General features: G+C 41.5%; 1 protein-coding gene across 4 annotated transcripts; it reads left to right on the top strand.

Moving 5' to 3' along the window:
• Nucleotides 1–27,109, top strand: LOC121532306 (probable polypeptide N-acetylgalactosaminyltransferase 8). Of its 4 annotated transcripts, XM_041838171.2 has the most exons (14): nt 1–171; nt 1,015–1,224; nt 1,390–1,485; nt 1,616–1,693; nt 21,948–22,284; nt 22,847–23,013; nt 24,657–24,843; nt 25,026–25,223; nt 25,330–25,444; nt 25,584–25,769; nt 25,978–26,115; nt 26,271–26,363; nt 26,466–26,633; nt 26,781–27,109. In XM_041838171.2, the coding sequence occupies exons 4-14, from the start codon at nt 1,639–1,641 to the stop codon at nt 26,898–26,900; spliced, it is 1,764 nt and encodes a 587-aa protein (XP_041694105.1). In that variant the 5' UTR covers nt 1–171; nt 1,015–1,224; nt 1,390–1,485; nt 1,616–1,638; the 3' UTR covers nt 26,901–27,109. The 4 variants fall into 4 exon arrangements, with proteins under 4 accessions (XP_041694105.1, XP_041694104.1, XP_041694102.1 ...); XM_041838170.2 differs by lacking the exon at nt 1,015–1,224; XM_041838168.2 differs by lacking the exons at nt 1–171; nt 1,015–1,224; nt 1,390–1,485; nt 1,616–1,693 and adding an exon at nt 19,633–19,892.

Below are 27,109 nucleotides of genomic sequence, written 5' to 3'. Positions count from 1 at the left end.
GGCCAATCACAAATAAGTCGCATGTGAAGCCAGCAATATGAAAAACATCTCATTCATCATCACCAACAAAAGTCATGTCGAACCTTGACAACTTGAGAGACCGCTTTTTAAGTTTTGCCAGCCAAGTACAACCACCTTCACAACCACCCAGGAGGATCGGGTGGTTCAAAGGTAGGATACATTTTGGTAGGGATTACCTGGCAAAAGTCAACATTGACCGGCACAGCTACCTAACGTTAGCTATGTTATCGTTTGTTATTTAACAGTATGTCCGTTCCAGTAAACTAGGCCTTTCTATTGCTGTTATGTTGTGTTATGATTTCGTTGACTTTTTCTTCAAATATCGCTTGAAAATGAAGCATCATTGGACTGGACTGAACTAACTAGCTAGCTAACGATAGCAGCAACTACCGTGGGGTGCGCGTAAATGGGCGGCGTCGTTGATGCTGAGTGTCATTATTGTCACTTTTATAACGTTTGCACCACGACCTATCAGATTTCAATCATTCAGGAGATGGAATAATGCTGTCCAAAGGCGGCAAACCGGGAGAAGCCGTCTGATAAATTAGGGTTTGCCTGATCGCTGACCCTACCATACAGCAGCTGAACAGGATAGGTACACGAGGACGCACACTGCACGGTAGCTGCTTTTTTATTTACCTTTTTATTTAACTAGGCAAGTCAGCTAAGAACACATTCTTATTTACAATGACGGCCTACACCGGCCAAACCTGGACGACACTGGGCCAATTGTGCGCCGCCCTATGGGACTCCCAATCAAGGCCGGTTGTGATACAGCCTGGAATCGAACCAGGGGGTCTGTAGTGAGGCCTCAAGCACTGAGATGCAGTGCCTTAGACCGCTGCGCCACTCGGGAGTAAGCTAGATGTGAATCTATCTTGTGATTAAACAGACTTATTGAAGGTTATTTTACTGATTTAAAGATCATGGACTGTTTCCCTGTGTATATTAGGATACTTTTTATTAGATTTAAATAATGTTTCCATATCTTAGTATCTTTAGAGTATCCTGTGAGGCAGATCAAAGTCAGGAGGAGAGCAGCTTCTTTAAGGTTTTGGGGAAACATTCCCCCAGATGAATCCAAATGTAGAGGCCTTTAAGACAAGACAGGAGGAGGCTCTTCCCCTACAGCTGGACAGCATGTGTTCAGCTGCAATCAAATCAGCTGGGCTAGGGAGGTCTGCCCTGTATTTAAGATAGAAGGTATTTGATAGTTTATGTGTTAGGAAGGGTGCGATAGATTGAGCTTTATTATGTCACGTGATAAATGCCAGAGGTAATGAATTTGAAAAGAAACTGGATTTCCCTCTGTATACAAAAGTAAAAGTTTTTGAGCAACTAGTGATTTCTTCTATTTTTATGTTAAAGGAAACTGTAAGGAAGGAGACAACCTCTGAGGCAGAGACTCTGCCTATGGAGATAGGCCTACCTGTTGCCTCACCACAAGCTTCAGTGACACTAGAGGTTTGGAATGTTAAATTATCTTTTCCACTTTTATCATCAAATTATAAAGTATAATATTAGTTATAGGATTCTCATTGTAACTTAACAAGCAGAATGGCTTTATTTATTACTGTCCCTGTATTGATTTCAGTCTCTAGAGGAAATGCGGGAGATATGGCGTCTTCAAGACAAGGCCTACCATCTCTCTCTGGCTGCAGACCAGGAGAAAGTATGTATATAATATAGCTTAGTAAATCTGTTCAAATCACACATCATCGGTATTCCAACAGGAAACACTTACTTTTTCATACACAAAACAGATTAATTCAATACTTATTTTTGCCACAGGTGATGAAACGCTGTCGTTTTGAGTGTTATTTGACGTGTATCTTTTTTGACACGCAAAGACCCAAACGGCGTTCCATATTTGCGTGTCAAAAAAGATACACATCAAATAACACTATGTGTCAAATAAGCTTCTTGACCAATCAGGACTTGAATATGACTGCACGTCACATAATAATTGAACATGTTCATTAATATTTTACGTAGTTATTATTATTTTATTTTTTTTCACCTTTATTTAACCAGGTAAGCCAGTTGAGAACAAGTTCTCATTTACAACTGTGACCTGGCCAAGATAAAGCAAAGCAGTGCGATAAAAACAACAACACAGAGTTACATATGGGGTAAAACAAAACATAAAGTCAAAAATACAACAGAAAATATATATACAGTGTGTGCAAATGTAGCAAGTTATGGAGGTAAGGCAATAAATAGGCTATAGTGCAAAATAATTACAATTAGTATTAACACTGGAATGCTAGATGTGCAAGAGATTATGTGCAAATAGAGATACTGGGGTGCAAAAGAGCAAAATAAATAACAATATAGGGATGAGGTAGTTGGGTGGGCTAATTTCAGATGGGCTGTGTACAGGTGCAGTGATCGGTAAGGTGCTCTGACAACTGATGCTTAAAGTTAGTGAGGGAGATAAGAGTCTCCAGCTTCAGAGATTTTTGCAATTCGTTCCAGTCATTGGCAGCAGAGAACTGGAAGGAATGGCGGCCAAAGGAGGTGTTGGCTTTGGGAATGACCAGTGAGATATACCTGCTGGAGCGCAGACTACGGGTGGGTGCTGCTATGGTGACCAATGAGCTAAGATAAGGCGGGGATTTGCCTAGCAGTGATTTATAGATGGCCTGGAGCCAGTGGGTTTGACGACGAACATGTAGTGAGGACCAGCCAACAAGAGCGTACAGGTCACAGTGGTGGGTAGTGTATGGGGCTTTGGAGACAAAACGGATGGCACTGTGATAGACTACATCCAATTTGCTGAGTAGAGTGTTGGAGGCTATTTCATATGTCACATCGATTCACCGATACGTATTGTAACGACCCTGGGTTTATAAGCGAGGATATCGACTCTGCCACGCGAGTATGCTTTTGGGCTAGAAGGTTGAGGGTTCGAGACCTGCTCCCTGCCTGTTTCATTACAGTATGCTATGATGCTGGTAAAGTTTTGTCTCGCGCATCTGCCGCTGCTGCACTTGAACGCAGACACACTTCCCCAAGCTCTGGGACAGTGCTGGTCATAAAAAAAGCTAGCTAGCTGATGGATGCAAACAATGTTCTTCCCCCAAAACATAGCGAAACGACAATCTGTTTCAGTAGCTATAGTTAGCTAGCTATCATCTAAAATACCCCTCATTTATATAACAGTTATTTGATTGATGGTCAGACCCACCTATGTGAAGCTATACACAATAAGGATTAGCCACAATAGTTGAATTTGCGGTTCGACTTCAAAATAAGTCTCTCATTGAAAGTGATGCAAATGAATGCAAATAGTGACATAATAGAATAGATCATGCTAAACGAGTTTTGAATGTTATATAAATTCAACAAAAGACAATTTGTTAATTTGACAAATCTGATATCACACAGTGGATGCATTAGACTTTATAATTGCATTGGCGGCATACTTATTTCACTGTACAGCCTTACCTATGGATTGTGGATCAATGACATGGGGTATCAGTCTACTCAGTGACACGCACAGAACATTAGCGTCGTAGCTCTTATTGCGGGACTCTGAAACCACTGTGAAATGAGCCACATTTATTGTACCAGTCAACCTACAATGTGTATTGAACACTATTCCAGAGGACAAACAATACAACGTGGATGTTTTGGAGTCTGATAACTCTGAGGAGCACTTGGGTACTGAACAGACTAATACCCTATTTCATTGATCCCGAATCCGTAGGTAAGGATGTACAGTGCAATATGAATGTCAAAACTTACAATGGGCTGACTGGGGAGGTGATTTCCCACAGCCAAAGTCATGCAATAAGAGCTACGACGCTAATATTTGCGTAAACTCTTCACAGTTGTGTTCAGTGGGTGTAACCGAGTAGACTGATACCCCATTTCATTGCTCCATATTCCAGCACTCCACCTTGTTTAACATTATCTAGTCTAAATATGGCATGATTCCACCAATTGTAACCATTTGCGTCACTTTCAAAGAGGGACTTTTATTTTGAGGGCGAACCGCAAATTCCACTATTGTGGCTAGTCCTTATTGTGGCTAGCTTCATAACACATAACCCGGTCTGGTCAAGCATTTACATTTACATTTACGTCATTTAGCAGACGCTCTTATCCAGAGCGACTTACAAATACAAGCCTTACTAACCAGATGCAGTGTTGCCAACGTAGAGACTTTGTCGCTATATTTAGCGAGTTTTCAGACCCCTCTAGCGACACATTTTCAAAAAAGCGACTAGCGACAAATCTAGCGACTTTTTCTGGTGTTATTGGAGACTTTTGGAGACTCTGACGTGAAAGCACGGACCGTTCTTACTCTTCTCAACGAGCAGCGGGTGCTGCCCCTCAACGAGTAGCGGGTGCTGCCGTGGGCGGGCCCCACCCCCGTTCCAAAGCCACCCCCGTCCCAAAGCACTCACAGGCGGCCCAGTCCTCGCGCAGCAGTCCCTCCCAGCTGCAGTCAGAGCAGGAGATGTTCACCCCTCCACGTCCAGACTGCAAATGAATTGCGCATGCGGGAAGCCGCCGCTGGCTGATCCCGCCCTGGCTTACATTAATGTAAATGTAGGGTGTTTTTTACTCACTTTTTGTCTCTCCCACGACGTTATTCCTCTCTCCTACAGCGTCCATCACAATTACATGCACATGGCCAATTATGCAAATTATGTGATGACGTCATTTAGCGACTTCTAGCGACTTTTAGGACAGCCAATAGCTACTTTCCTTACTGAGGAGTTGGCAACACTGGCCAGATGAAGCTAGCTGGCAGCTTATAACGTTAGCTTTGGGCAACAGGGTTATGTGGGTGGCTAGCTAGTTATTTTCGTGAACTGAAGTTCAATTTCAATAGGAGAACAACAAGTGGTTACCTAGCTAATACTTACTCACATGGATTCCTAAATCATTGCTAAGAATATTGAAAATGACTGCAGTTTCTACTGGTCATTGTTTTCAGGCTGGTTGCATTGGTGCTAGCTAGGATGATACCAAGCTAAAGTTTCAAATAACATCTGTATCAAAGATATTAGCACATATGTTTGATTCTGCTCTTATTTCAAATGCTCACACAGACGTTTTCCCATTCGGTTGAACAAATAATGCCTTATTACCAACGCGGTATTGTAAACACATTGTGGCCCGTGTGTGTGCTTGTTTGCAGACTTGTTTTTTTTGTACAGCATTGACAGTGCTACTGATCGTAGTTGTGGCGCTTGGCTTGCACGTGCAAATTCAGCACACACAACATCTATAATAGAATTATGTTATTTGACATGTATCTTTTTTGACACGCAAAGATCCAAATGGCGTTCCATATCTTTGTTGCTTTCTTGTCCCGCTATGCCGACTGGTATGACGGTTTTTGCATCCCTTGTCTAAACGCAGCATTAGGCTATTTGAAGTGTAATTTTTATTAAAAAGTGTATAAATAGCAGTGGCGATTTTAGCATGTAAATCTTGGTGGGGCAAACAAAACAAAAAATGTGGGATGCATGCCAGCAAAGCCACTACACAACACAACACAATACATTAATTGCATTATAACGGTGACATACGGTGCCCACAAACTGTTAGGGCATACATTTTATTTTACCTTTATTTAACTAGGCAAGTCAGTTAAGAACAAATTCTTATTTACAATGACGGCCTACACCGGCCAAACCCGGACGACGCTGGGCCAATTGTGCGCCGCCCTATGGGACTCCCAATCACAGCCGGTTGTGATACAGCCTGGAATCGAACCAGGGGGTCTGTAGTCATGCCTCAAGCACTGAGATGCAGTGCCTTAGACCGCTGCGCCACTCAGTCTAAGGCACTGCATTACATAATGCTGTTCCAACAGCAGAGTCCCAACAGCAGTCCCAACACCTTACCACAGCTACACCTGGCTATCAGCGGAGCCTTGTCTGGCAGCAAAACAGTTCATTCAACCTAATTTACTGCCTTTCAAAAAAAACATAGCTGATATGGCTGACTTGCTTAAACAAATATAGTTTCTACTGACAATTGAGATGTACAAACTATGGCATAAGGGGACGACAAGCGGATAAGATAATTCGTAATTTCGATTAAGACATTAATAAGCGAGCTAGGACGGACGTAGTCAATATAACTATTTGTTCAGCACTTTTGAAATGTCCAGCGACAGAATTCAGAACACATGGGCCGTTCTTACAATGTCCTCCCTGTACACCAAGTCAGAACAGTAGGATAAATAAAGGGGGCAAATAAGCAGACAATGAAAGCTCTTACAATATTAAATGATTACATTTCTCTAAAACAGGTTATAGGCTACATGTGCACTACCAAGTCAGAACAGTGAGGGGAAAATATACCAAATTATTAGGGTGAGGCACATGGGCTACTAACAGCTTACTACACAACATACACTTAGTATTACTTTCTTAGCTACAGTATACATATCTCCCTGGCATATTACATCATTTATACAGCAGCATATAATACATTTTTGTTGTGCTGTGCTCACTTGAACAGGAAGGTATTGTGACGGTTCTTTGTGGGCAAATCTTGTCAGCAAACTTTGTCATCAAAGTCTGGCATTCTTTGAATTGATGGTGCTTTCAAGACAACTGGGAACTCTGGAGAAAAAAAAAAGTTGAATCATGATGATGTCAGTGATCATCAGGTCGTAGCTCTAGAAAGAGGCCTGAGTTCCGGATTTACAATTCCGAGTTGGATGACCGTTCAAAACGTATTTTCCCAGTCGGAGCTCGTTTTTCCCGAGTTCCCAGTTGTCTTGAACTCACTGAAGTCAGATTTCAAACTTCTAATGTAACTCTATGGCAGCACCAAAGGGGCTTGAACTTTCGAGCTCTACCCTTAGACATGGCGGTGACGTAATGTCCCCATGAGTGACAGAACACTGAGCCAATCACGGCGCAACTAAAGAACATTACTAACACCTACGCTCCATATTTTCCGCTGGCTGCCCCACCACAACAGAAAGCACTGAGCTAGCCTGAAACACCTGCATTTTGGAGTGGCCTTACTCAATAAAGCAAAAAAGAGACCATGTTTGTATGCAGCTTTATTAACTCAATGATTTTTATTTTATTTTTTACATTGTTTGCAAACTGCAAAAATAACATGCAAAACAGGCAAGCCAAAATTTAAAAAATAAATATATATACAGTGAGGGAAAAAAGTATTTGATCCCCTGCTGATTTTGTACGTTTGCCCACTGACAAAGAAATGATCAGTCTATAATTTTAATGGAAGGTTTATTTGAACAGTGAGAGACAGAATAACAACAAAAAAATCCAGAAAAACACATGTCAAAAATGTTATAAATTGATTTGTATTTTAATGAGGGAAATAAGTATTTGACCCCCTCTCAATCAGAAAGATTTCTGGCTCCCAGGTGTCTTTTTATACAGGTAACGAGCTGAGATTAGGAGCACACTCTTAAAGGGAGCGCTCCTAATCTCAGCTTGTTACCTGTATAAAAGACACCTGTCCACAGAAGCAATCAATCAATCAATCAGATTCCAAACTCTCCACCATGGCCAAGACCAAAGAGCTCTCCAAGGATGTCAGGGACAAGATTGTAGACCTACACAAGGCTGGAATGGGCTACAAGACCATCGCCAAGCAGCTTGGTGAGAAGGTGACAACAGTTGGTGCGATTATTCGCAAATGGAAGAAACACAAAAGAACTGTCAACCTCCCTCAGCCTGGGGCTCCATGCAAGATCTCACCTCGTGGAGTTGCAATGATCATGAGAACGGTGAGGAATCAGCCCAGAACTACACGGGAGGATCTTGTCAATGATCTCAAGGCAGCTGGGACCATAGTCACCAAGAAAACTATTGGTAACACACTACGCCGTGAAGGACTGAAATCCTGCAGCGCCCGCAAGGTCCCCCTGCTCAAGAAAGCACATATACAGGGCCGTCTGAAGTTTGCCAATGAACATCTGAATGATTCAGAGGAGAACTGGGTGAAAGTGTTGTGGTCAGATGAGACCAAAATCGAGCTCTTTGGCATCAACTCAACTCGCCGTGTTTGGAGGAGGAGGAATGCTGCCTATGACCCCAAGAACACCATCCCCACCGTCAAACATGGAGGTGGAAACATTATGCTTTGGGGGTGTTTTTCTGCTAAGGGGACAGGACAACTTCACCGCATCAAAGGGACGATGGACGGGGCCATGTACCGTCAAATCTTGGGTGAGAACCTCCTTCCCTCAGCCAGGGCATTGAAAATGGGTCGTGGATGGGTATTCCAGCATGACAATGACCCAAAACACACGGCCAAGGCAACAAAGGAGTGGCTCAAGAAGAGGCACATTAAGGTCCTGGAGTGGCCTAGCCAGTCTCCAGACCTTAATCCCATAGAAAATTTGTGGAGGGAGCTGAAGGTTTGAGTTGCCAAACGTCAGCCTCGAAACCTTAATGACTTGGAGAAGATCTGCAAAGAGGAGTGGAACAAAATACCTCCTGACATGTGTGCAACCCTGGTGGCCAACTACAAGAAACGTCTGACCTCTGTGATTGCCAACAAGGGTTTTGCCACCAAGTACTAAATCATGTTTTGCAGAGGGGTCAAATACTTATTTCCCTCATTAAAATGCAAATCAATTTATAACATTTTTGACATGCGTTTTTTTGGATTTTTTGTTGTTGTTATTCTGTCTCTCACTGTTCAAATAAACCTACCATTAAAATTATAGACTGATCATGTCTTTGTCAGTGGGCAAACGTACAAAATCAGCAGGGGATCAAATACTTTTTTCCCTCACTGTGTGTATATATATATATATATATATACAGTGGGGGGAAAAAAGTATTTAGTCAGCCACCAATTGTGCAAGTTCTCCCACTTAAAAAGATGAGAGAGGCCTGTAATTTTCACCATATGTACACGTCAACTATGACAGACAAATTGAGATTTTTTTTCTCCAGAAAATCACATTGTAGGATTTTTTATGAATTTATTTGCAAATTATGGTGGAAAATAAGTATTTGGTCACCTACAAACAAGCAAGATTTCTGGCTCTCACAGACCTGTAACTTCTTCTTTAAGAGGCTCCTCTGTCCTCCACTCGTTGCCTGTATTAATGGCACCTGTTTGAACTTGTTATCAGTATAAAAGACACCTGTCCACAACCTCAAACAGTCACACTCCAAACTCCACTATGGCCAAGACCAAAGAGCTGTCAAAGGACACCAGAAACAAAATTGTAGACCTGCACCAGGCTGGGAAGACTGAATCTGCAATAGGTAAGCAGCTTGGTTTGAAGAAATCAACTGTGGGAGCAATTATTAGGAAATGGAAGACATACAAGACCACTGATAATCTACCTCGATCTGGGGCTCCACGCAAGATCTCACCCCGTGGGGTCAAAATGATCACAAGAACGGTGAGCAAAAACGGGGGGACCTATAGAATGACCTGCAGAGAGCTGGGACCAAAGTAACAAAGCCTACCATCAGTAACACACTACGCCGCCAGGGACTCAAATCCTGCAGTGCGAGACGTGTCCCCCTGCTTAAGCCAGTACATGTCCAGGCCCATCTGCAGTTTGCTAGAGTGCATTTGGATGATCCAGAAGAGGACTGGGAGAATGTCATATGGTCAGATGAAACCAAAATAGAACTTTTTGGTAAAAACTCAACTCGTCGTGTTTGAAGGACAAAGAATGCGGAGTTGCATCCAAAGAACACCATACCTACTGTGAAGCATGGGGGTGGAAACATCATGCTTTGGGGCTGTTTTTCTGCAAAGGGACCAGGACGACTGATCCGTGTAAAGGAAAGAATGAATGGGGCCATGTATCGTGAGATTTTGAGTGAAAACCTCCTTCCATCAGCAAGGGCATTGAAGATGAAACGTGGCTGGGTCTTTCAGCATGACAATGATCCCAAACACACCGCCCGGGCAACGAAGGAGTGGCTTCGTAAGAAGCATTTCAAGGTCCTGGAGTGGCCTAGCCAGTCTCCAGATCTCAACCCCATAGAAAATCTTTGGAGGGGAGTTAAAAGTCCGTGTTGCCCAGCGACAGCCCCAAAACATCACTGCTCTAGAGGAGATCTGCATGGAGGAATGGGCCAAAATACCAGCAACAGTGTGTGAAAACCTTGTGAAGACTTACAGAAAACGTTTGACCTGTGTCATTGCCAACAAAGGGTATATAACAAAGTATTTAGAAACTTTTGTTATTGACCAAATACTTATTTTCCACCATCATTTGCAAATAAATTCACAAAAATGCTACAATGTGATTTTCTGGATTTTTTTTTCTCATTTTGTCTGTCATAGTTGACGTGTACCTATGATGAAAATTACAGGCCTCTCTCATCTTTTTAAGTGGGAGAACTTGCACAATTGGTGGCTGACTAAATACATTTTTTCCCGACTGTATATATATACAGCTATGGAAAAAATTAAGAGACCACTGCAAAATTATCAGTTTCTCTGGTTTTACTATTTATAGGTATGTGTTTGGGTAGAAATAACATTTTTGTTTTATTCTATAAACTACTGACAACATTTCTCCCAAATTCCCAAAAAAAAGATTGTCATTTAGAGCATTTATTTGCAGAAAATGACAACTGGTCAAAATAAAAAAACAGATGCAGTGTTGTCACACCTCGAATAATGCAAAGAAAATAAGTTAGTTCATTTTTAAACAACACAATAGTAATGTTTTAACTTAGGAAGAGTTCAGAAATCAATATTTGGTGGAATAACCCTGATTTTCAATCACAGCTTTCATGCGTCTTGGCATGCTCTCCACCAGTCTTTCACATTGGTGTTGGGTGACTTTATGCCACTCCTGGCGCAAAAATTCAAGCAGCTCGGCTTTGTTTGATGGCTTGTGACCATCCATCTTCCTCTTGATCACATTCCAGAAGTTTTCAATGGGGTTCAGGTCTGGAGATTAGGCTGGCCATGACAGGGTCTTGAGCTGGTGGTCCTCCATCCACACCTTGATTGACCTGGCTGTGTGGCATGGCGCATTGTCCTGCTGGAAAAACCAATCCTCAGAGTTGGGGAACAATGTCAGAGCAAAAGGAAGCACGTTTTCTTCCAGGACAACCTTGTACGTGGCTTGATTCATGCGTCCTTCACAAAGACAAATCTGCCCGATTCCAGCCTTGCTGAAGGACCCCCAGATCATCACCGATCCTCCACCAAATTTCACAGTGGGTGCGAGACACTGTGGCTTGTAGGCCTCTCCAGATCTCTGTCTAACCATTAGACGACCAGGTGTTGGGCAAAGCTGAAAATTGGACTCATCAGAGAAGATGACCTTACTCCAGTCCTCTACGGTCCAATCCTTATGGTCTTTTACAACCTCAGCCTGGCTCTTCTTTGCTTCTCATTGATAAAGGACTTTTTTCTAGCTTTGCACGACTTCAGCCCTGCCCCTAGGAGCCTGTTTCGAACCGTCCTGGCCGTGCACTTCACCCCAGCTGCCGTTTCCCATTCTTTTTGTAGGTCACTTGATGTCATCCTATGGTTGTTGAGTGACATTCGAATGAGTTGGCGGTCATCCCGGTCAGTAGAGAGTCATTTTCGCCCTCTGCCGGTCTGTAGCTTTGTTGTCCCCAATGTCTGCTGCTTGACCTTGTTCTTATGAACCGCCGTCTTTGACATTTTAAGGATGGAAGCAACCTGACGCTCACTGTATCCCTCTGCCAGTAAAGCCAGAATTGAACCTTTATTTTCCTCACTCAACTTTCCTTTTCAACTCTTTTGGCATGGTCAATAGTTATTTTTTGATGAATATTACTTTTGAGGTACTATTAGCACTGTTTTTACCACCAAGCTGGTCCTATTGCAAGAGGATAGTGATGACCACAGCAGTGGTTTTTATAATTTTCCTCATTAAATAAGATTTGGTTCAGGTGATCACCTAATCAGTACCTAATTCAGTAGAATGAGGTGTGCCTGTGTTGGAATTCAACAGACACTGGAATGGAATGGTTGTCATACATGTAGAGATGCTGATTTAAGAAGAATTTGCAGTGGTCTCTTAATTTTTTCCACAGCTGTATATACATACAGTACCAGTCAAAAGTTTGGACACACCTACTCATTCAAGGATTTTTCTTTATTTTGACTATTTTTTACATTGTAGAATAATAGAGAAGACATCAATACAATGAAATAACACACATGGAATCATGTAGTAACCAAAAAAGTATTGATGACAGCTTTGCACACTCTTGGCATTCTCTCAACCAGCTTCACCTATAATACTTTTCCAACCTTCCTGAAGGAGTTCCCACATATGCTGAGCACTTGTTGGCTGCTTTTCCTTCACTCTGCCGTCCGACTCATCCCAAACCATCTCAATTGGGTTGAGGTTGGGGTATTGTGGAGGCCAGGTCATCTGATGCAGCACTCCATCACTCTCCTTCTTGGTAAAATAGCCCTTACACAGCCTGGAGGTGTGTTGGGTCATTGCCCTGTTGAAAAACAAATGATAGTCCCACTAAGCCCAAACCAGATGGGATGGCATATCACTGCATAATGCTGTGGTAGCCATGCTGGTTAAGTGTGCCTTGAATTCTAAATAAATCACAGACCGTGTCACCAGCAAAGCACCCCCACACCATAACACCACCTCCTCCATGCTTTATGGTGGGAACTACACATGCGGAGATCATCCGTTCACCCACACCGCGTCTCACAAAGACACGTTGGTTGGAACCTAAAATCTCAAATTTGGACTCATCAGACCAAATGACACATTCCCACCGGTCTAATGTCCATTACTCGTGTTTCTTGGCCCAAGCAGGTCTCTTCTTCTTATTGGTGTCCCTTAGTAGTGGTTTCTTTGCAGCAATTCGACCATGAAGGCCTGATTCACACAGTCCCCTCTGAACAGTTGATGTTGAGATGTGTCTGTTACTTGAACTCTGTGAAGCATTTATTTGGGTTGCAATTTCTGAGGCTGGTAACTCTAATGAATGTGTCCTCTGCAGCAGAGGTAACTCTGGGTCTTCCATTCCTGTGGCGGTCCTCATGAGAACCAGTTTCATCATAGCGCTTGATGGTTTTTGCGACTGCACTTGAAGAAACTTTCAAAGTTCTTGAAATGTTCCATATTGACTGACCTTCATGTCTTAAAGTATTGATGGACTGTCATTTCTCTTTGCTTATTTGAGCTGTTCTTGCTATAATATGGACTTAGCCCTATTTGGTAAAATACCATCTTCTGTATACCCCCCCCTACCTTGTCACAACACAACTGATTGGCTCAAACTATGGATGATTTTCGAGTACATATGTTGTAGAATGAAACGCCTATATGCCTTAAATATTTATGGATTAAGAACCAATTAAAGGGTTAAAACAGAGCAGGGACATTTCTTTAGTGCAAATGCTGTGCTTCTGATAAAGAATGGTTCCCTCTAACTCCCCGCAGCTGGTCTGGGTATGTCAATGACATGTGATGGAGATAAAACATCTCGTTGTGGCTGTGTGGAGATTGGAGTAACAATGGAACTAGTGTTATCACTTGTTTGTGCTTATGACCTGACACACATAGCTACATGCACATAGTCACAAGGAAAAACCATAGTGGCTCAGGGTCCTTGGAGGATGGCTGTTGGGAAAGGCTTAAATGTATGTTATGGACATGACATGTGTAAACCATGTTTAAGTATTAATTGATGTTTTATAATGAAATGATGTTATGATTATGTGTTGTTAATGTTATGAAATGATAAGGGTAAAACAGAATGAACATGATTGATACTTTGTACTCCGGATGCATGCCTGGATAGTGAATATAGTCAATACAGAGTGTGATTGTTCTTTAACGTACGTATGTATATAATTTATTGAGTCACGCCACCAATATAATGAGATAAGTGACAGAGGCCCCATTTAGAGAAGCGCACGTAGCCCTCGTGAGTAAACAACATGTGACACCGAAGGATGTTAATCATGTACATATAATGGAGTAACTGTGTAGGTTGTATAAGCATGACTATGCATTTGTGTCTGTATAAAAGGAGAGCTCCGGGTCAGGGCAAGCAGTTGCTCCATGGACCAGCTCGGCTTTGTTACGCTTTAATAAAGTATATTCTGAATTCACAAGCTCTGGTTTTTTGAGAGAGATTTGAGTTAAATATTTATACCACAAAATGCATTAAGAAGGAAAGAAATTCCACAAATTAACTTTTAACAAGGCACACCTGTTAATTGAAATGCATTCCAGGTGACTACCTCATGACGCTGGTTGAGAGAATGCCAAATGTGCAAAGCTGTCATCAAGGCAAAGGGTGGCTATTTGAAGAATCTCAAATATAAAATATATTTTGATTTGTTTAACACTTTTTTGGTTACTACATGATTCCATATGTGTTATTTCATAGTTTTGATGTCTTCACTATTATTCTACATTGTAAAAATGTTTACAAATAAAGAAAAACCCTTGAATGAGTAGGTATGTCCAAACCTTTGACTGGTAGTGTATATACAGTGGGGGAAAAAAGTATTTAGTCAGCCACCAAAGTTCTCCCACTTAAAAAGATGAGAGAGGCCTGTAATTTTCATCATAGGTACACGTCAATTATGACAGACAAAATGAGATTTTTTTTTCCTGAAAATCACATTGTAGGATTTTTTATGAATTTATTTGCAAATTATGGTGGAAAATAAGTATTTGGTCAATAACAAAAGTTTCTCAATACTTTGTTATATACCCTTTGTTGGCAATGACACAGGTCAAACGTTTTCTGTAAGTCTTCACAAGGTTTTCACACACTGTTGCTGGTATTTTGGCCCATTCCTCCATGCAGATCTCCTCTAGAGCAGTGATGTTTTGGGGCTGTCGCTGGGCAACACAGACTTTCAACTACCTCCAAAGATTTTCTATGGGGTTGAGATCTGGAGACTGGCTAGGCCACTCCAGGACCTTGAAATGCTTCTCACGAAGCCACTCCTTCGTTGCCCGGGCGGTGTATTTGGGATCATTGTCATGCTGAAAGACCCAGCCACGTTTCATCTTCAATGCCCTTGCTGATGGAAGGAGGTTTTCACTCAAAATCTCACGATACATGGCCCCATTCATTCTTTCCTTTACACGGATCAGTCGTCCTGGTCCCTTTGCAGAAAAACAGCCCCAAAGCATGATGTTTCCACCCCCATGCTTCACAGTAGGTATGGTGTTCTTTAAATGCAACTCAGCATTCTTTGTCCTCCAAACACGACGAGTTGAGTTTTTACCAAAAAGTTCTATTTTGGTTTCATCTGACCATATGACATTCTCCCAATCCTCTTCTGGATCATCCAAATGCACTCTAGCAAACTTCAGACGGGCCTGGACATGTACTGGCTTAAGCAGGGGGACACGTCTGGCACTGCAGGATTTGAGTCCCTGGCGGCGTAGTGTGTTACTGATGGTAGGCTTTGTTACTTTGGTCCCAGCTCTCTGCAGGTCATTCACTAGGTCCCCCCGTGTGGTTCTGGGATTTTTGCTCACCGTTCTTGTTATCATTTTGACCCCACGGGGTGAGATCTTGCGTGGAGCCCCAGATCGAGGGAGATTATCAGTGGTCTTGTATGTCTTCCATTTCCTAATAATTGCTCCCACAGTTGATTTCTTCAAACCAAGCTGCTTACCTATTGCAGATTCAGTCTTTCCAGCCTGGTGCAGGTCTACCATTTTGTTTCTGGTGTCCTTTGACAGCTCTTTGGTCTTGGCCATAGTGGAGTTTGGAGTGTGACTTTTTGAGGTTGTGGACAGGTGTCTTTTATACTGATAACAAGTTCAAACAGGTGGCATTAATACAGGTAACGAGTGGAGGACAGAGGAGCCTCTTAAAGAAGAAGTTACAGGTCTGTGAGAGCCAGAAATCTTGCTTGTTTGTAGGTGACCAAATACTTATTTCCACCATAATTTGCAAATAAATTCATAAAAAATCCTACAATGTGATTTTCTGGATTTTTTTCCCTCATTTTGTCTGTCATAGTTGACGTGTACCTATGATGAAAATTACAGGCCTCTCTCATCTTTTTAAGTGGGAGAACTTGCACAATTGGTGGCTGACTAAATACTTTTTTTAGAACAAGTATTTGATACACTGCCGATTTTGCAGGTTTTCCTACTTACAAAGCATGTAGAGGTCTGTAATTTTTATCATAGGTACACTTCAACTGTAAGAGACGGAATCTAAAACAAAAATCCAGAAAATCACATTGTATGATTTTTAAGTAATTAATTTGCATTTTATTGCATGACATAAGTATTTGATACATCAGAAACGCAGAACTTAATATTTGGTACAGAAACCTCTGTTTGCAATTACAGAGATCATACGTTTCCTGTAGGTCTTGACCAGGTTTGCACACGCTGCAGCAGGGATTTTGGCCCACTCCTCCATACAGACCTTCTCCAGATCCTTCAGGTTTCGGGGCTGTCGCTGGGCAATACAGACTTTCAGCTCCCTCCAAAGATGTTATATTGGTTTCAGGTCTGGAGACTGGCTAGGCCATTTTTTTCTTCAAATTTTTACACATCTTCCCACCTACCCCCTGGGGACTGCCGACGTACCCCTAGGGGTACGCTTAACCCCGGTTAAAAAACACTGCCCTAGAAGACTAAATGAAGTAGTGCTCACCAGAATAATGTCTTACATGGATAGAATGCAGAGGCGCAACTTTGGTTTTAGAAGTGGGGGGGACATATTATCCAGTCGGATAAACACTCCAAACAGCCTTCCTGACCGCTCGGAGGCATCCGCATGGTCCTAAAGCACACCGTTGCCTCGTTTTTTAATCACATTCCAATGATAAAACTGGGGGGGGGGGGGGCAAAAATGTGGGGCAGAATGTCCCCCTCGTCCCCAGTGAAAGTTGCGCCCCTGATAGAATGAATGCATAAGTAATGTAGTTAACGCCGGTAAAGTTTTGTTTATGAACCCGGGAGAAAACTCAATAACTCCAAAACAGTGGAAAGATTGTTCCCTTACAAAATGTCCAAATGTCATCAGTTTGACCGGTTTTAAGGAAATGAAAAGCTGAGAAAACGATTACTTCAGTTCGTCTTGGATGCATATTTTATGTGGTTGAAATACTGACTGCTTGCCAAACAGTGTCAAAGATAACTTATATTCGCATTTTCTCAAGCGATGCTTAAAGAAATAAGTAATATTTATCCTATTCCCGGGAAAAATAACATTTATTGTATCATTTTAGTGCAAGAAATGCAGAATTCTGCAGGAGTTCATATTATGTTAGGCTACATGTTAGAGGATATAGGCCTACCTACAGTCAGTGTCCAGATTTCAGTGACTATTCCATTTTACCCATATTAATTTAAATTAGGAATATTCTGTTTATTCATGGCTACTTGTGAGCAGGATATCAAAGGTGCATGAAAACAGCTTATCCCTAATAAGACCTTAAGCGGGATATGAGCTACTATCTGGAACAGGGTTTTCCAAACTCAGTCCTGGGGCCCCTCCTAGGTGCACGTTTTGGTTTTTGCCCTAGCACTACACAGCTGATTCAAATGATAAAATCTTGATGATGAGTTGGTTATTTGAATCAGCTGTGTAGTGCTAGGGCAAAAACCTAAATGTGCACCCCTAGCTTCCTATACATATGGAAATTAAAAAGGTTTATGAATGACTTTTTGGAGGGTTACTGTCAAAATGATTTATTAAAGAAAAAAAAGACATTGATGACCGAGCTCGTGGGCCCCCCACCCGCCTTGCGGGGGCTGCAGGTGTGTCCTGAACGCCAGTGATTGTGTCTTGAGGGGGAGAAAGACCCAGTGGAGGCAGTAACAGGCAGGTAGAGGGGGGCCAGGCACGTCCAGGTATCAGGCCAGGGTGTTCTCAGTCGCGGTCCTAGAGCCTCAGCCTCAGGCCCCGGAAGGGGAGACGGACTTGGGAGAGTGCTCCGAAACATGACCCTGACAAACCGCACTGGTTCTTTGCCAGCCACACCAATGTCTCGGAGGAAACCCTGTTCAGCTGGCGACCAGCCCACCACAAGGAGTCGCTATACAAGGAAATCTCGTCTGGCCAAACCCTCATCTAACCCGGACAACGCTTAGCCAATTGTGCGCCGCCTCATGGGTCTCCCGGTCACAGCCGGCTGTGACACAGCCTGGGCTCGAACCCAGTGCTGTAGTGACATCTAAAGCACTGTGATGCAATGTCTTAGACCGCTGCGCCACTCGGGAGGACCAATGTAAATTGTTATAAGTAGTCCTTGTAGATATGGTTTGTTAAACTTCTCAGTCTCAGCACAATTCTGTTACCATGGAATTGCCCATGTGCAGAAAGATAATCAGCCTCTGTGGATAATGTCCCCTTAATGTATTTTTCATGTCAGTCAGGCCCATCTTTTCAAATAAACAATTTATTTAAATCTCTAGTTGAGTAAAATAAATAGTTTTGTTCTGGTCACAAAGTCATCCAGAAAACTGCGGTAAACAGCGCCACACTCGGCAGAAAACGGAATGTTCTATTCACAACCAGGCCCATCTCTTCAAATAAATCTCTATTTGAGCAAAATAAGTAGTTTTGTTGTGATCACAAGAAAATCCTAACAATTCAGGTAAAGCGCACCATAGCCATGGGGAAAAATCTGAATGTTCTATCATAAAGTGAGAACATAAAAGTTTCCCTGGCTGCTATATGGCTGTTACTTAGAAATACTATAACAGTAAATTAATAGATGGCATTCACTGATATAAACCTGTCTCCAATATAAATGCATAGTTTACAGAAACCCACCGCGGACCTTGGACAAATAAATCTCAGTGTGAAAAGGCATTCCATGGTTTGTTTTGTCAACAAGCTCATCCAGATGATCCCAATAAATGGTATGTTCTGTTGCGAAATGTCTTGGACTAGTTGTTGTTTCCCAATTTACTACTCAAATATATTTTACTTATTAAATCAAAGACGAAATTAACTGCAATACACTGGTCTCAACTATATTAGCATAACTAGGGTAACTGCAATACACTGGTCTCAACTATATTAGCATAACTAGGGTACACAGAGCCACGGCGGACCCATTGTAAAATGAGAGGCTTTTTTCGTACTGGTGCGTCAATCTAAATTACATTTTTAAAAATACGCATCAAAATCCTTCAGTTTGAACTACAGATATCTGTTGTTGTTTTTTTGCATTGGATGCATCTCAATCCACCGCATCTGAAACGGTACATGTTTTAAAAAATGAAAGGAAGCAAGAAAAGGGGTTAAATATGTGTAAAAAATGTATATTTCCTGAGTTTTTTTTTATATCTCCTAGATTTAGGACAGACACTTCAAAACCTTGTTTCTTATGATTTATTTTTTGACTGTCCTTTTTGCCATTTATGCATTTGTTATTCAATGCGTTTCTATGTGCTTTAGTAGTAAAGGCCAAAATCAATATTTTATCAAATAATTGTATTATATATATTTTTTTATACCTAAAGGGGCCCTAAAATTCCAAATCAAATAGCTAAATAATCCATAGTATGACCATCTTTAAAAAACATGCCATATGTCAGCTCCTCCCCCAACGTCTTAGACTCTAAAGAATTAAAACGTGTCCAGTGCAATATGCCTAGCTATGGGGCGTGGCTTACGGAGCGCTCTTTGAAATAAATGCTTGTATTGTCTTCACAATACCAACGTCTCGAGTTATATCATCACACCGGTTCTGTTGCATTGACTATGCCATTAAAAACGGAATCATGCAAATAATATATATGAGGTCTATGTGGGTAAAGCCTCTATTAGTTTTAGGAAGTATTTTATTCCTCAGCTTTATATCAGTGATTTTGAGGAATGGAATGGACAAAAAGACAGATGAGAGGCCTACTGAGGCCAAAACTATTGACATTGTTAGAAGATTTTCTGACTTGGAAAGCAACATCAACAAAGTCTGTGAGTAAGTCAGCTTTCTTGAATGTTAATTCAATTCAAGATGTGTCTTTTGGATAAAGTATAAATTCATAAGGAAAAATTATAGGCTACATGGATTTGTTTTTGTAACACTTTATAGGGAACACATGACACTGGCTTTATTTATATTCTAGAACTCTGCTGTGCGGACCCATAGGCCTACACGTGTTGGACTCTGATAAACTCTTTAGTTTCACATTGAGCCAGCATATACTAAGGGTGGGTTTGTAAATTCATCAGTTATTCTTCGCTCTGGCACTCAGACAAGTGCTCTGAAATCGGAGTAGATAGCCAGAGTGAATTTACGAAGGCACCCTAAATCTGTTTCTTGTGTAGCTTGCTCTATAAATACTAATACTTTATTTGTTTCGAGCGTTTGTTTCCCTATAGGTAGTAAATCATTTTTTCAAAATGTATATATTGCTGTTTTGCCAGTATTATAATTTACTGTGCCTACGCCTAATCTAGTGTCGAATAAATGTTTGTTTGGAAAGGTATTTCCGTAGGCTTTCCGTTCCACATGAAAAATGAGGTAATTTACCGTTGTCTCTACTCAGGAGTGAATCGTTGTTTCGGTGCACAGATTCATCGCAACATTCACGAGATAGAAGTGCTGTTTATTTCATTCAATTAATGGTTTCCTTTGTTCATATTTCCCGCGTTGTGTCATAGCTACGTTTTGTCTGTCATTCTGTTTGTGCGTAATAGGAGCGCGCCTCAGTGCGCATAGAAATAAGATACGTGGCCTGCGCGCCAGGCTTTGGAGTCTATTTATGAATGGCGATGTAATGATTAAGTAGAACTTGCCATGTAACAATGAATGTGGAAATTGACTTACGTCGTAGAGCCATCTTATTGGTTGTAATTGCCAATTGGATAATTGCGGTCCTGGGAGGGGCCAAGGGGCTTATATGTACCTAACATTGGATCTCCCAGACTTGTAAATACCTCAACCTACTAAACCTTCTGCTGATTTCCTATAATATAATAATATAAATATATAATATGCCATTTAGCAGACACTTTTATCCAAAGCGACTTACAGTCATGCCCTTACGACTGCTACAAGGTCCCTATTTTACATTATCTTTATTTTGGCTAAAGATTAGGTTATTGTCCTAATATGGCTAATAAGACAAAATAAAGTCCTTATAAGATACTTATATACACACTTATTAACTAAGAATTAGTGACTAATATGTTTAGCCTACCATAAAATTGTGTAACCCCCAAAAATTGTGTAATCCCCCAAAACATGTTTTTTTTATTTTTTTTTACTGAGCATGCAATAACTAATGAATTAACCATTATAAATGTTTATAAATACCTTTCTATATTATAAATGCTTAAATGTTTACAAATAACATAGGTAGGCCTATGAGGATGTCTGGTCAGAGTTCCTACCATGCAGTCGCTATAGTGAGTCTAAATACGCATTGCACAGTCTTCATAGTTTGCTGCTTTAAAGTTCAATCTAAAAAGGGTTTATATTCGATTTTCCACCCAACAGATCTACACAACCTACTCTGCATTTTGAAAGTGAAAAATTATTATAGAAAATGTTTAAAAAATAAATGTCTTGATTGTGTATGTCTTCACACCCCAGAGTTAATACTTGGTGGAAGTACCTGTCGCGGGCATTACAGTTGTGAATACAATTCTACCAACCTTGCACAACTCTTAGGGCAAAATATATCACAATAACTTTTATATAAATTACATACTTATTTATTAATAGTTTATCAATTATTTATGAATACATATTCATTAAAATTATTAGTGTCGCTGACTTTTTGTTATATTAAAATACATGTTGGCTATTTAACTTATACATGTGAAAGAAAGTGTGACTGTGCTTTTAATATATATTGATTGGAAGACAACGCTATTATCTGTTCAGCACTGGTATATTAAATATGTGAATGAAGATATTTATACTACTTTATACATTTTCACAAAGCAACTGTAAATGTGTAATAGAGAGCTATTTCTGTGTTTAAATTGGGATAAAACCTACTTTTTTTGTCTTTATCTCAGACGATTTGTTCAAAAACTTGGAACAAAAGCAGGATGCCATTCAGAAAATGCTTGTGGATGAAAGCGAGAGATTTAAAGACCAGAAAGTTGTGGCAGCTCCGGCCAATTCGCAGCCAGAGCAGAGAGAACAAGATGAACAGAAGCCCAAGCCCCAGCAGGAGGCGCCAAAGACTTCCCAACTGTTCCTCAACTCTCCATTGTTTCAGGGCTGGGGAGAGAATCTATCGGAGGAGGATCAGGAGGCGGCACAAGCTTTGTTTGAGAAATATGGCTACAATGTTTTCCTCAGCGATCGTCTGCCTCTCAACCGAGAGCTACCAGACACACGTGAATCCAAGTAAAGTAATGATTCTCTAACGCCGTTTTTTTTCAACCTTTTAATGTTTCTCTCGCTCACTCACCCTATCGCTTGTCTGTTGTTACATTCCTTCTTTCATGCACCATAACGATTATTCAGCTGTAAACCAGAAAGGAAGTACTGTATCATGGGATATGTACAGTATCTATGCCTTTGAATCTGTCTACAATGGTAACGAGATGTGGCTTCAGTATTGCATGTTACTGAACTTCAAGATCAAGACATAATTTGTATTAAAGGAATACTTAAGGATTTTGGCAATGAAGCCCTTTATCTACTTCCCCAGAGTCGGATGAACTCATGGATACCATTGTTATGTCTCTGCATGCAGTTTGAAGGAAGTTGCTAACTAGTGCTAGTTAGCATTGGCTTGTGAATCTACCTCTAACTTCCTTCATGCTGGATGCAGAAACAAAATAATGGTGTCCGTGAGTTCACCTGACTCTGGGGAAGTCGATCAAGGGCTTCATTGCCAAAATCCTGAAGTATCCCTTTAATATACCAATGAGGAGTGTAACTGATGGTTAGTTTGCTTCAACAGATGTTTGCAGAAGAAGTACCCCAAGGACCTGCCCAGTATTGCTGTGGTGTTGATCTACCTGGACGAGGCCCTGTCTATCATTAAACGAGCCATCCGCAGCATCATCGACCGAACCCCTGAACACCTGCTGAGAGAGATCATTCTGGTGGATGACCACAGCTCCAATGGTACGTCTCACCAAACTATACTGACAGCTTTTGTATGAGTACAGTGAGGGGAAAAAAGTATTTGATCCCCTGCTGATTTTGTACGTTTGCCCACTGACAAAGACATGATCAGTCTATAATTTTAATGGTAGGTTTATTTGAACAGTGAGAGACAGAATACCAACAAAAAAATCCAGAAAAACGCATGTCAAAAATTGTATACATTGATTTGCATTTTAATGAGGGAAATAAGTATTTGACCCCTCTGCAAAACATGACTTAGTACTTGGTGGCAAAACCCTTGTTGGCAATCAGAGGTCAGACGTTTCTTGTAGTTGGCCACCAGGGTTGCACACATCTCAGGAGGGATTTTGTCCCACTCCTCTTTGCAGATCTTCTCCAAGTCATTAAGGTTTCGAGGCTGACGTTTGGCAACTCGACCCTTCAGCTCCCTCCACAAATTTTCTATGGGATTAAGGTCTGGAGACTGGCTAGGCCACTCCAGGACCTTAATGTGCTTCTTCTTGAGCCACTCCTTTGTTGCCTTGGCCGTGTGTTTTGGGTCATTGTCATGCTAGAATACCAATCCACGACCCATTTTCAATGCCCTGGCTGAGGGAAGGAGGTTCTCACCCAAGATTTGACGGTACATGGCGCCGTCCATCGTCCCTTTGATGCGGTGAAGTTGTCCTGTCCCCTTAGCAAAAAAACATCCCCAAAGCATAATGTTTCCACCTCCATGTTTGACGGTGGGGATGGTGTTCTTGGCGTCATAGGCAGCATTCCTCCTCCTCCAAACACGGCGAGTTGAGTTGATGCCAAAGAGCTCAATTTTGGTCTCATCTGACCACAACACTTTCACCCAGTTCTCCTCTGAATCATTCAGATGTTCATTGGCAAACTTCAGACAGGCCTGTATATGTGCTTTCTTGAGCAGGGGGACCTTGCGGGCGCTGCAGGATTTCAGTCCTTCACGGCGTTACCAATTGTTTTCTTGGTGACTATGGTCCCAGCTGCCTTGAGATCATTGACAAGATCCTCCCGTGTAGTTCTGGGCTGATTCCTCACCGTTCTCATGATCATTGCAACTCCACGAGGTGAGATCTTGCATGGAGCCCCAGGCCGAGGGAGATTGACAGTTATTTTGTGTTTCTTCCATTCCATTTGCGAATAATCGCACCAACTGTTGTCACCTTCTCACCAAGCTGCTTGGCGATGGTCTTGTAGCCCATTCCAGCCTTGTGTAGGTCTACAATCTTGTCCCTGACATCCTTGGAGAGCTCTTTGGTCTTGGCCATGGTGGAGAGTTTGGAATCTGATTGCTTCTGTGGACCGGTGTCTTTTATACAGGTAACAAGCTGAGATTAGGAGCACTCCCTTTAAGAGTGTGCTCCTAATCTCAACTCGTTACCTGTATAACAGACACCTGGGAGACAGAAATCTTTCTGATTGAGAGGGGGTCAAATACTTATTTCCCTCATTAAAATGCAAATCAATTTATAACATTTTTGACATGCGTTTTTCTGGATTTTTTTGTTGTTATTCTGTTCAAATGAACCTACCATTAAAATTATAGACTGATCATTTCTTTGTCAGTGGGCAAACGTACAAAATCAGCAGGGGATCAAATACTAATTTCCTACCTTTTTAAAAAACCCAATCAGATGATCTGAAGGGGGACCTGGATGTCTATGTCAAATCCATTAAGGAGCAGAATCCTGGGCTTCGCATGGTCAGAGTGAGACACGTTGAATCACTGGGTTTAACTCAAGCTCGCATCTCTGGGTGGAGAGCTGCTACTGCGGATGTGGTTGCCATTCTAGACGCTCACATTGAGGTCCACAAGGAGTGGTAAGAGTATATAGGAATGTACAGTGTCTCTGAAATAGCTACTGTGCCAGTAGTTGCCGTATTGCACATCAAGTTAAATATCTGTGAAACTTGTCCCTCACCTTGAACAGTTCAGCAGTCTTTGAACTATAGGAACAGGGCCAGTGAGTTGTTTTCCATGACTCTGCTGTCTGTGCTTGCAGGGCGGAGCCTCTGTTGACTCGTATCAAGGCAGACCGGACAGTAGTGGTGTCCCCTGTGTTTGACAGGGTGAATTACTATGACCTGGAAGTTGTCCATTACGTCCCAGCGGCCCATGCTTTTGACTGGGCTCTGTGGTGTATGTATGAGTCCTTCAGGCCGGAGTGGTACCATCTCAACGACACGTCACTGCCAGGAAAGTATGTTGAGCAGGCAAATGGAATCACTCACACTGTCAGACCCACATGTTTGTGGTTGTGTGTGGGGTGAGTATAGTGTTTATTTTAACTCTTTCTCTGTCATCAGGAGTCCCTCTATCATGGGAATCATGGTGGTGGACAGGAAATTCCTGGGAGAAATCGGTGCCCTCGATGGTGGAATGAAAGTGTATGGAGGGGAAAATGTTGAGCTAGGTGTGCGGGTGAGCAGCAACAATATTATGCACCATTCTTATTTTTACCAGATTCTGTGAACATCTCATATTTTTGATAACATTGTTTTCTGTGGTCATTAAATAGTACAATTGGCAATGTCCTCCACAAATAATAATACTTTTTCAGGTGTGGCTGTGTGGAGGAAGCATAGAGGTAGTGCCTTGTTCTAAGATCGCCCACATTGAGAGGAACCACAAGCCTTACGCACCTGACCTGAGCATGTCCATGAAGAGGAATGCACTGAGGGCAGCAGCGATCTGGATGGATGAGTACAAACATAATGTCAATCTTGCCTGGAACATTCCCATTAAGGTATGAGCTTATGATAACGTACCGAATTATTATTATTATTATTATTATTATTTTTAATTATTTTTTTAAAACACAAATTCTACCTTCATGAGACTCATAAAACCATTGAAGTTTTGCAAGCTTTTTATTTATTACATAATTTGATATGTTGATAATACAACAATTTTGCGGGATACAACAAATAATCCATAATCACACTCAACAATAGGATCATGGAATAGATATCGGTGATGTGTCAGAGAGAAAGGAGCTCAGAGAAAAGCTGAAATGTAAGCCCTTCAAGTGGTACCTGGACAATGTGTATCCTCAGTTGGACACATGGGACAACATCCTGGCCTATGGAGGGGTGCGTTTTTTACAATACTTTTGTGTGTGTGGTTGTATGTTTTAAACTGTAGTTTTTAAATTGTAGGTTTGAATACCTGTCTATTTATCCAGATTATGAGCACATTTGATAAAGTATGTCATCCCTTGCTTAATATTTGTCTCTCCTACTTGTAGATGAAGAACTTGGATGCAAACATATGTATAGATCAAGGAATTTATCCTGGTCATACACCCATAGCCTTCGACTGCTTCAACTATGGCCCACAGGTAACTCCTTACAATCCTGTCTCTTACTGTTGCAGTTAACTAACTTTGCTCTGTATTCAAGGGAAGATTTAACGCCCCATCTTTATTTGTTTGATTGTTCAGCACACCTACTACCACAGTAATGGGGAGCTTTACATTGGTGGCCTAAAGTCCCACAAGTACAATGACAACAGGTGTTTGGCTGACAGTGGGGAAGACACTGTTCCTGATCTGTACGACTGTAACGAGGCTGTGCAGAAGGGCATGGGCATTCACTGGGACTTTACGCAGGTGCAGATCACCGTAGACACTCAACTCAATATACTCCTAATACAGATATAGGCAGTTCTTTCCTATACTGTATACACCCCTACATTATTTCATTTTTGCCAAAGAGGTCCACTGTTGAAAAGCATTAAAATATGTATCTTTTTCCAGGGCAAAGAACTCAAGAACAGACAAACAAAAAGATGTTTAGAAATACAGAAACAGAAACTTGTGGTTGAGAAATGCACTGGCCAAAAATGGGAAATCCAAAACATCATCAAGCCCTTCTAATGGACCAGCATAAAGGAGATTCATGTTTGCCTCAAGACTAAACCACATTTTATGTATTTTTGTTTTTTTGATATTCTGTTCTATGGGTCACTTTGGACTACCAACCTAAATGTGGCATATGCCTATGCATTGCTATAACACAACAGTGCTTATTTAATTTTGTTGAAATGGAGATGTGCTTTTCTGTCCTTGATTTGCAGTGTCATAAA

The sequence above is a fragment of the Coregonus clupeaformis genome, chromosome 19 (genome assembly GCF_020615455.1).
Source record: "Coregonus clupeaformis isolate EN_2021a chromosome 19, ASM2061545v1, whole genome shotgun sequence".
Lineage (NCBI taxonomy): Eukaryota > Metazoa > Chordata > Actinopteri > Salmoniformes > Salmonidae > Coregonus > Coregonus clupeaformis.
Note: the sequence above shows the minus strand (reverse complement) of the source record. Positions and strands in the feature narration are given on the sequence as shown.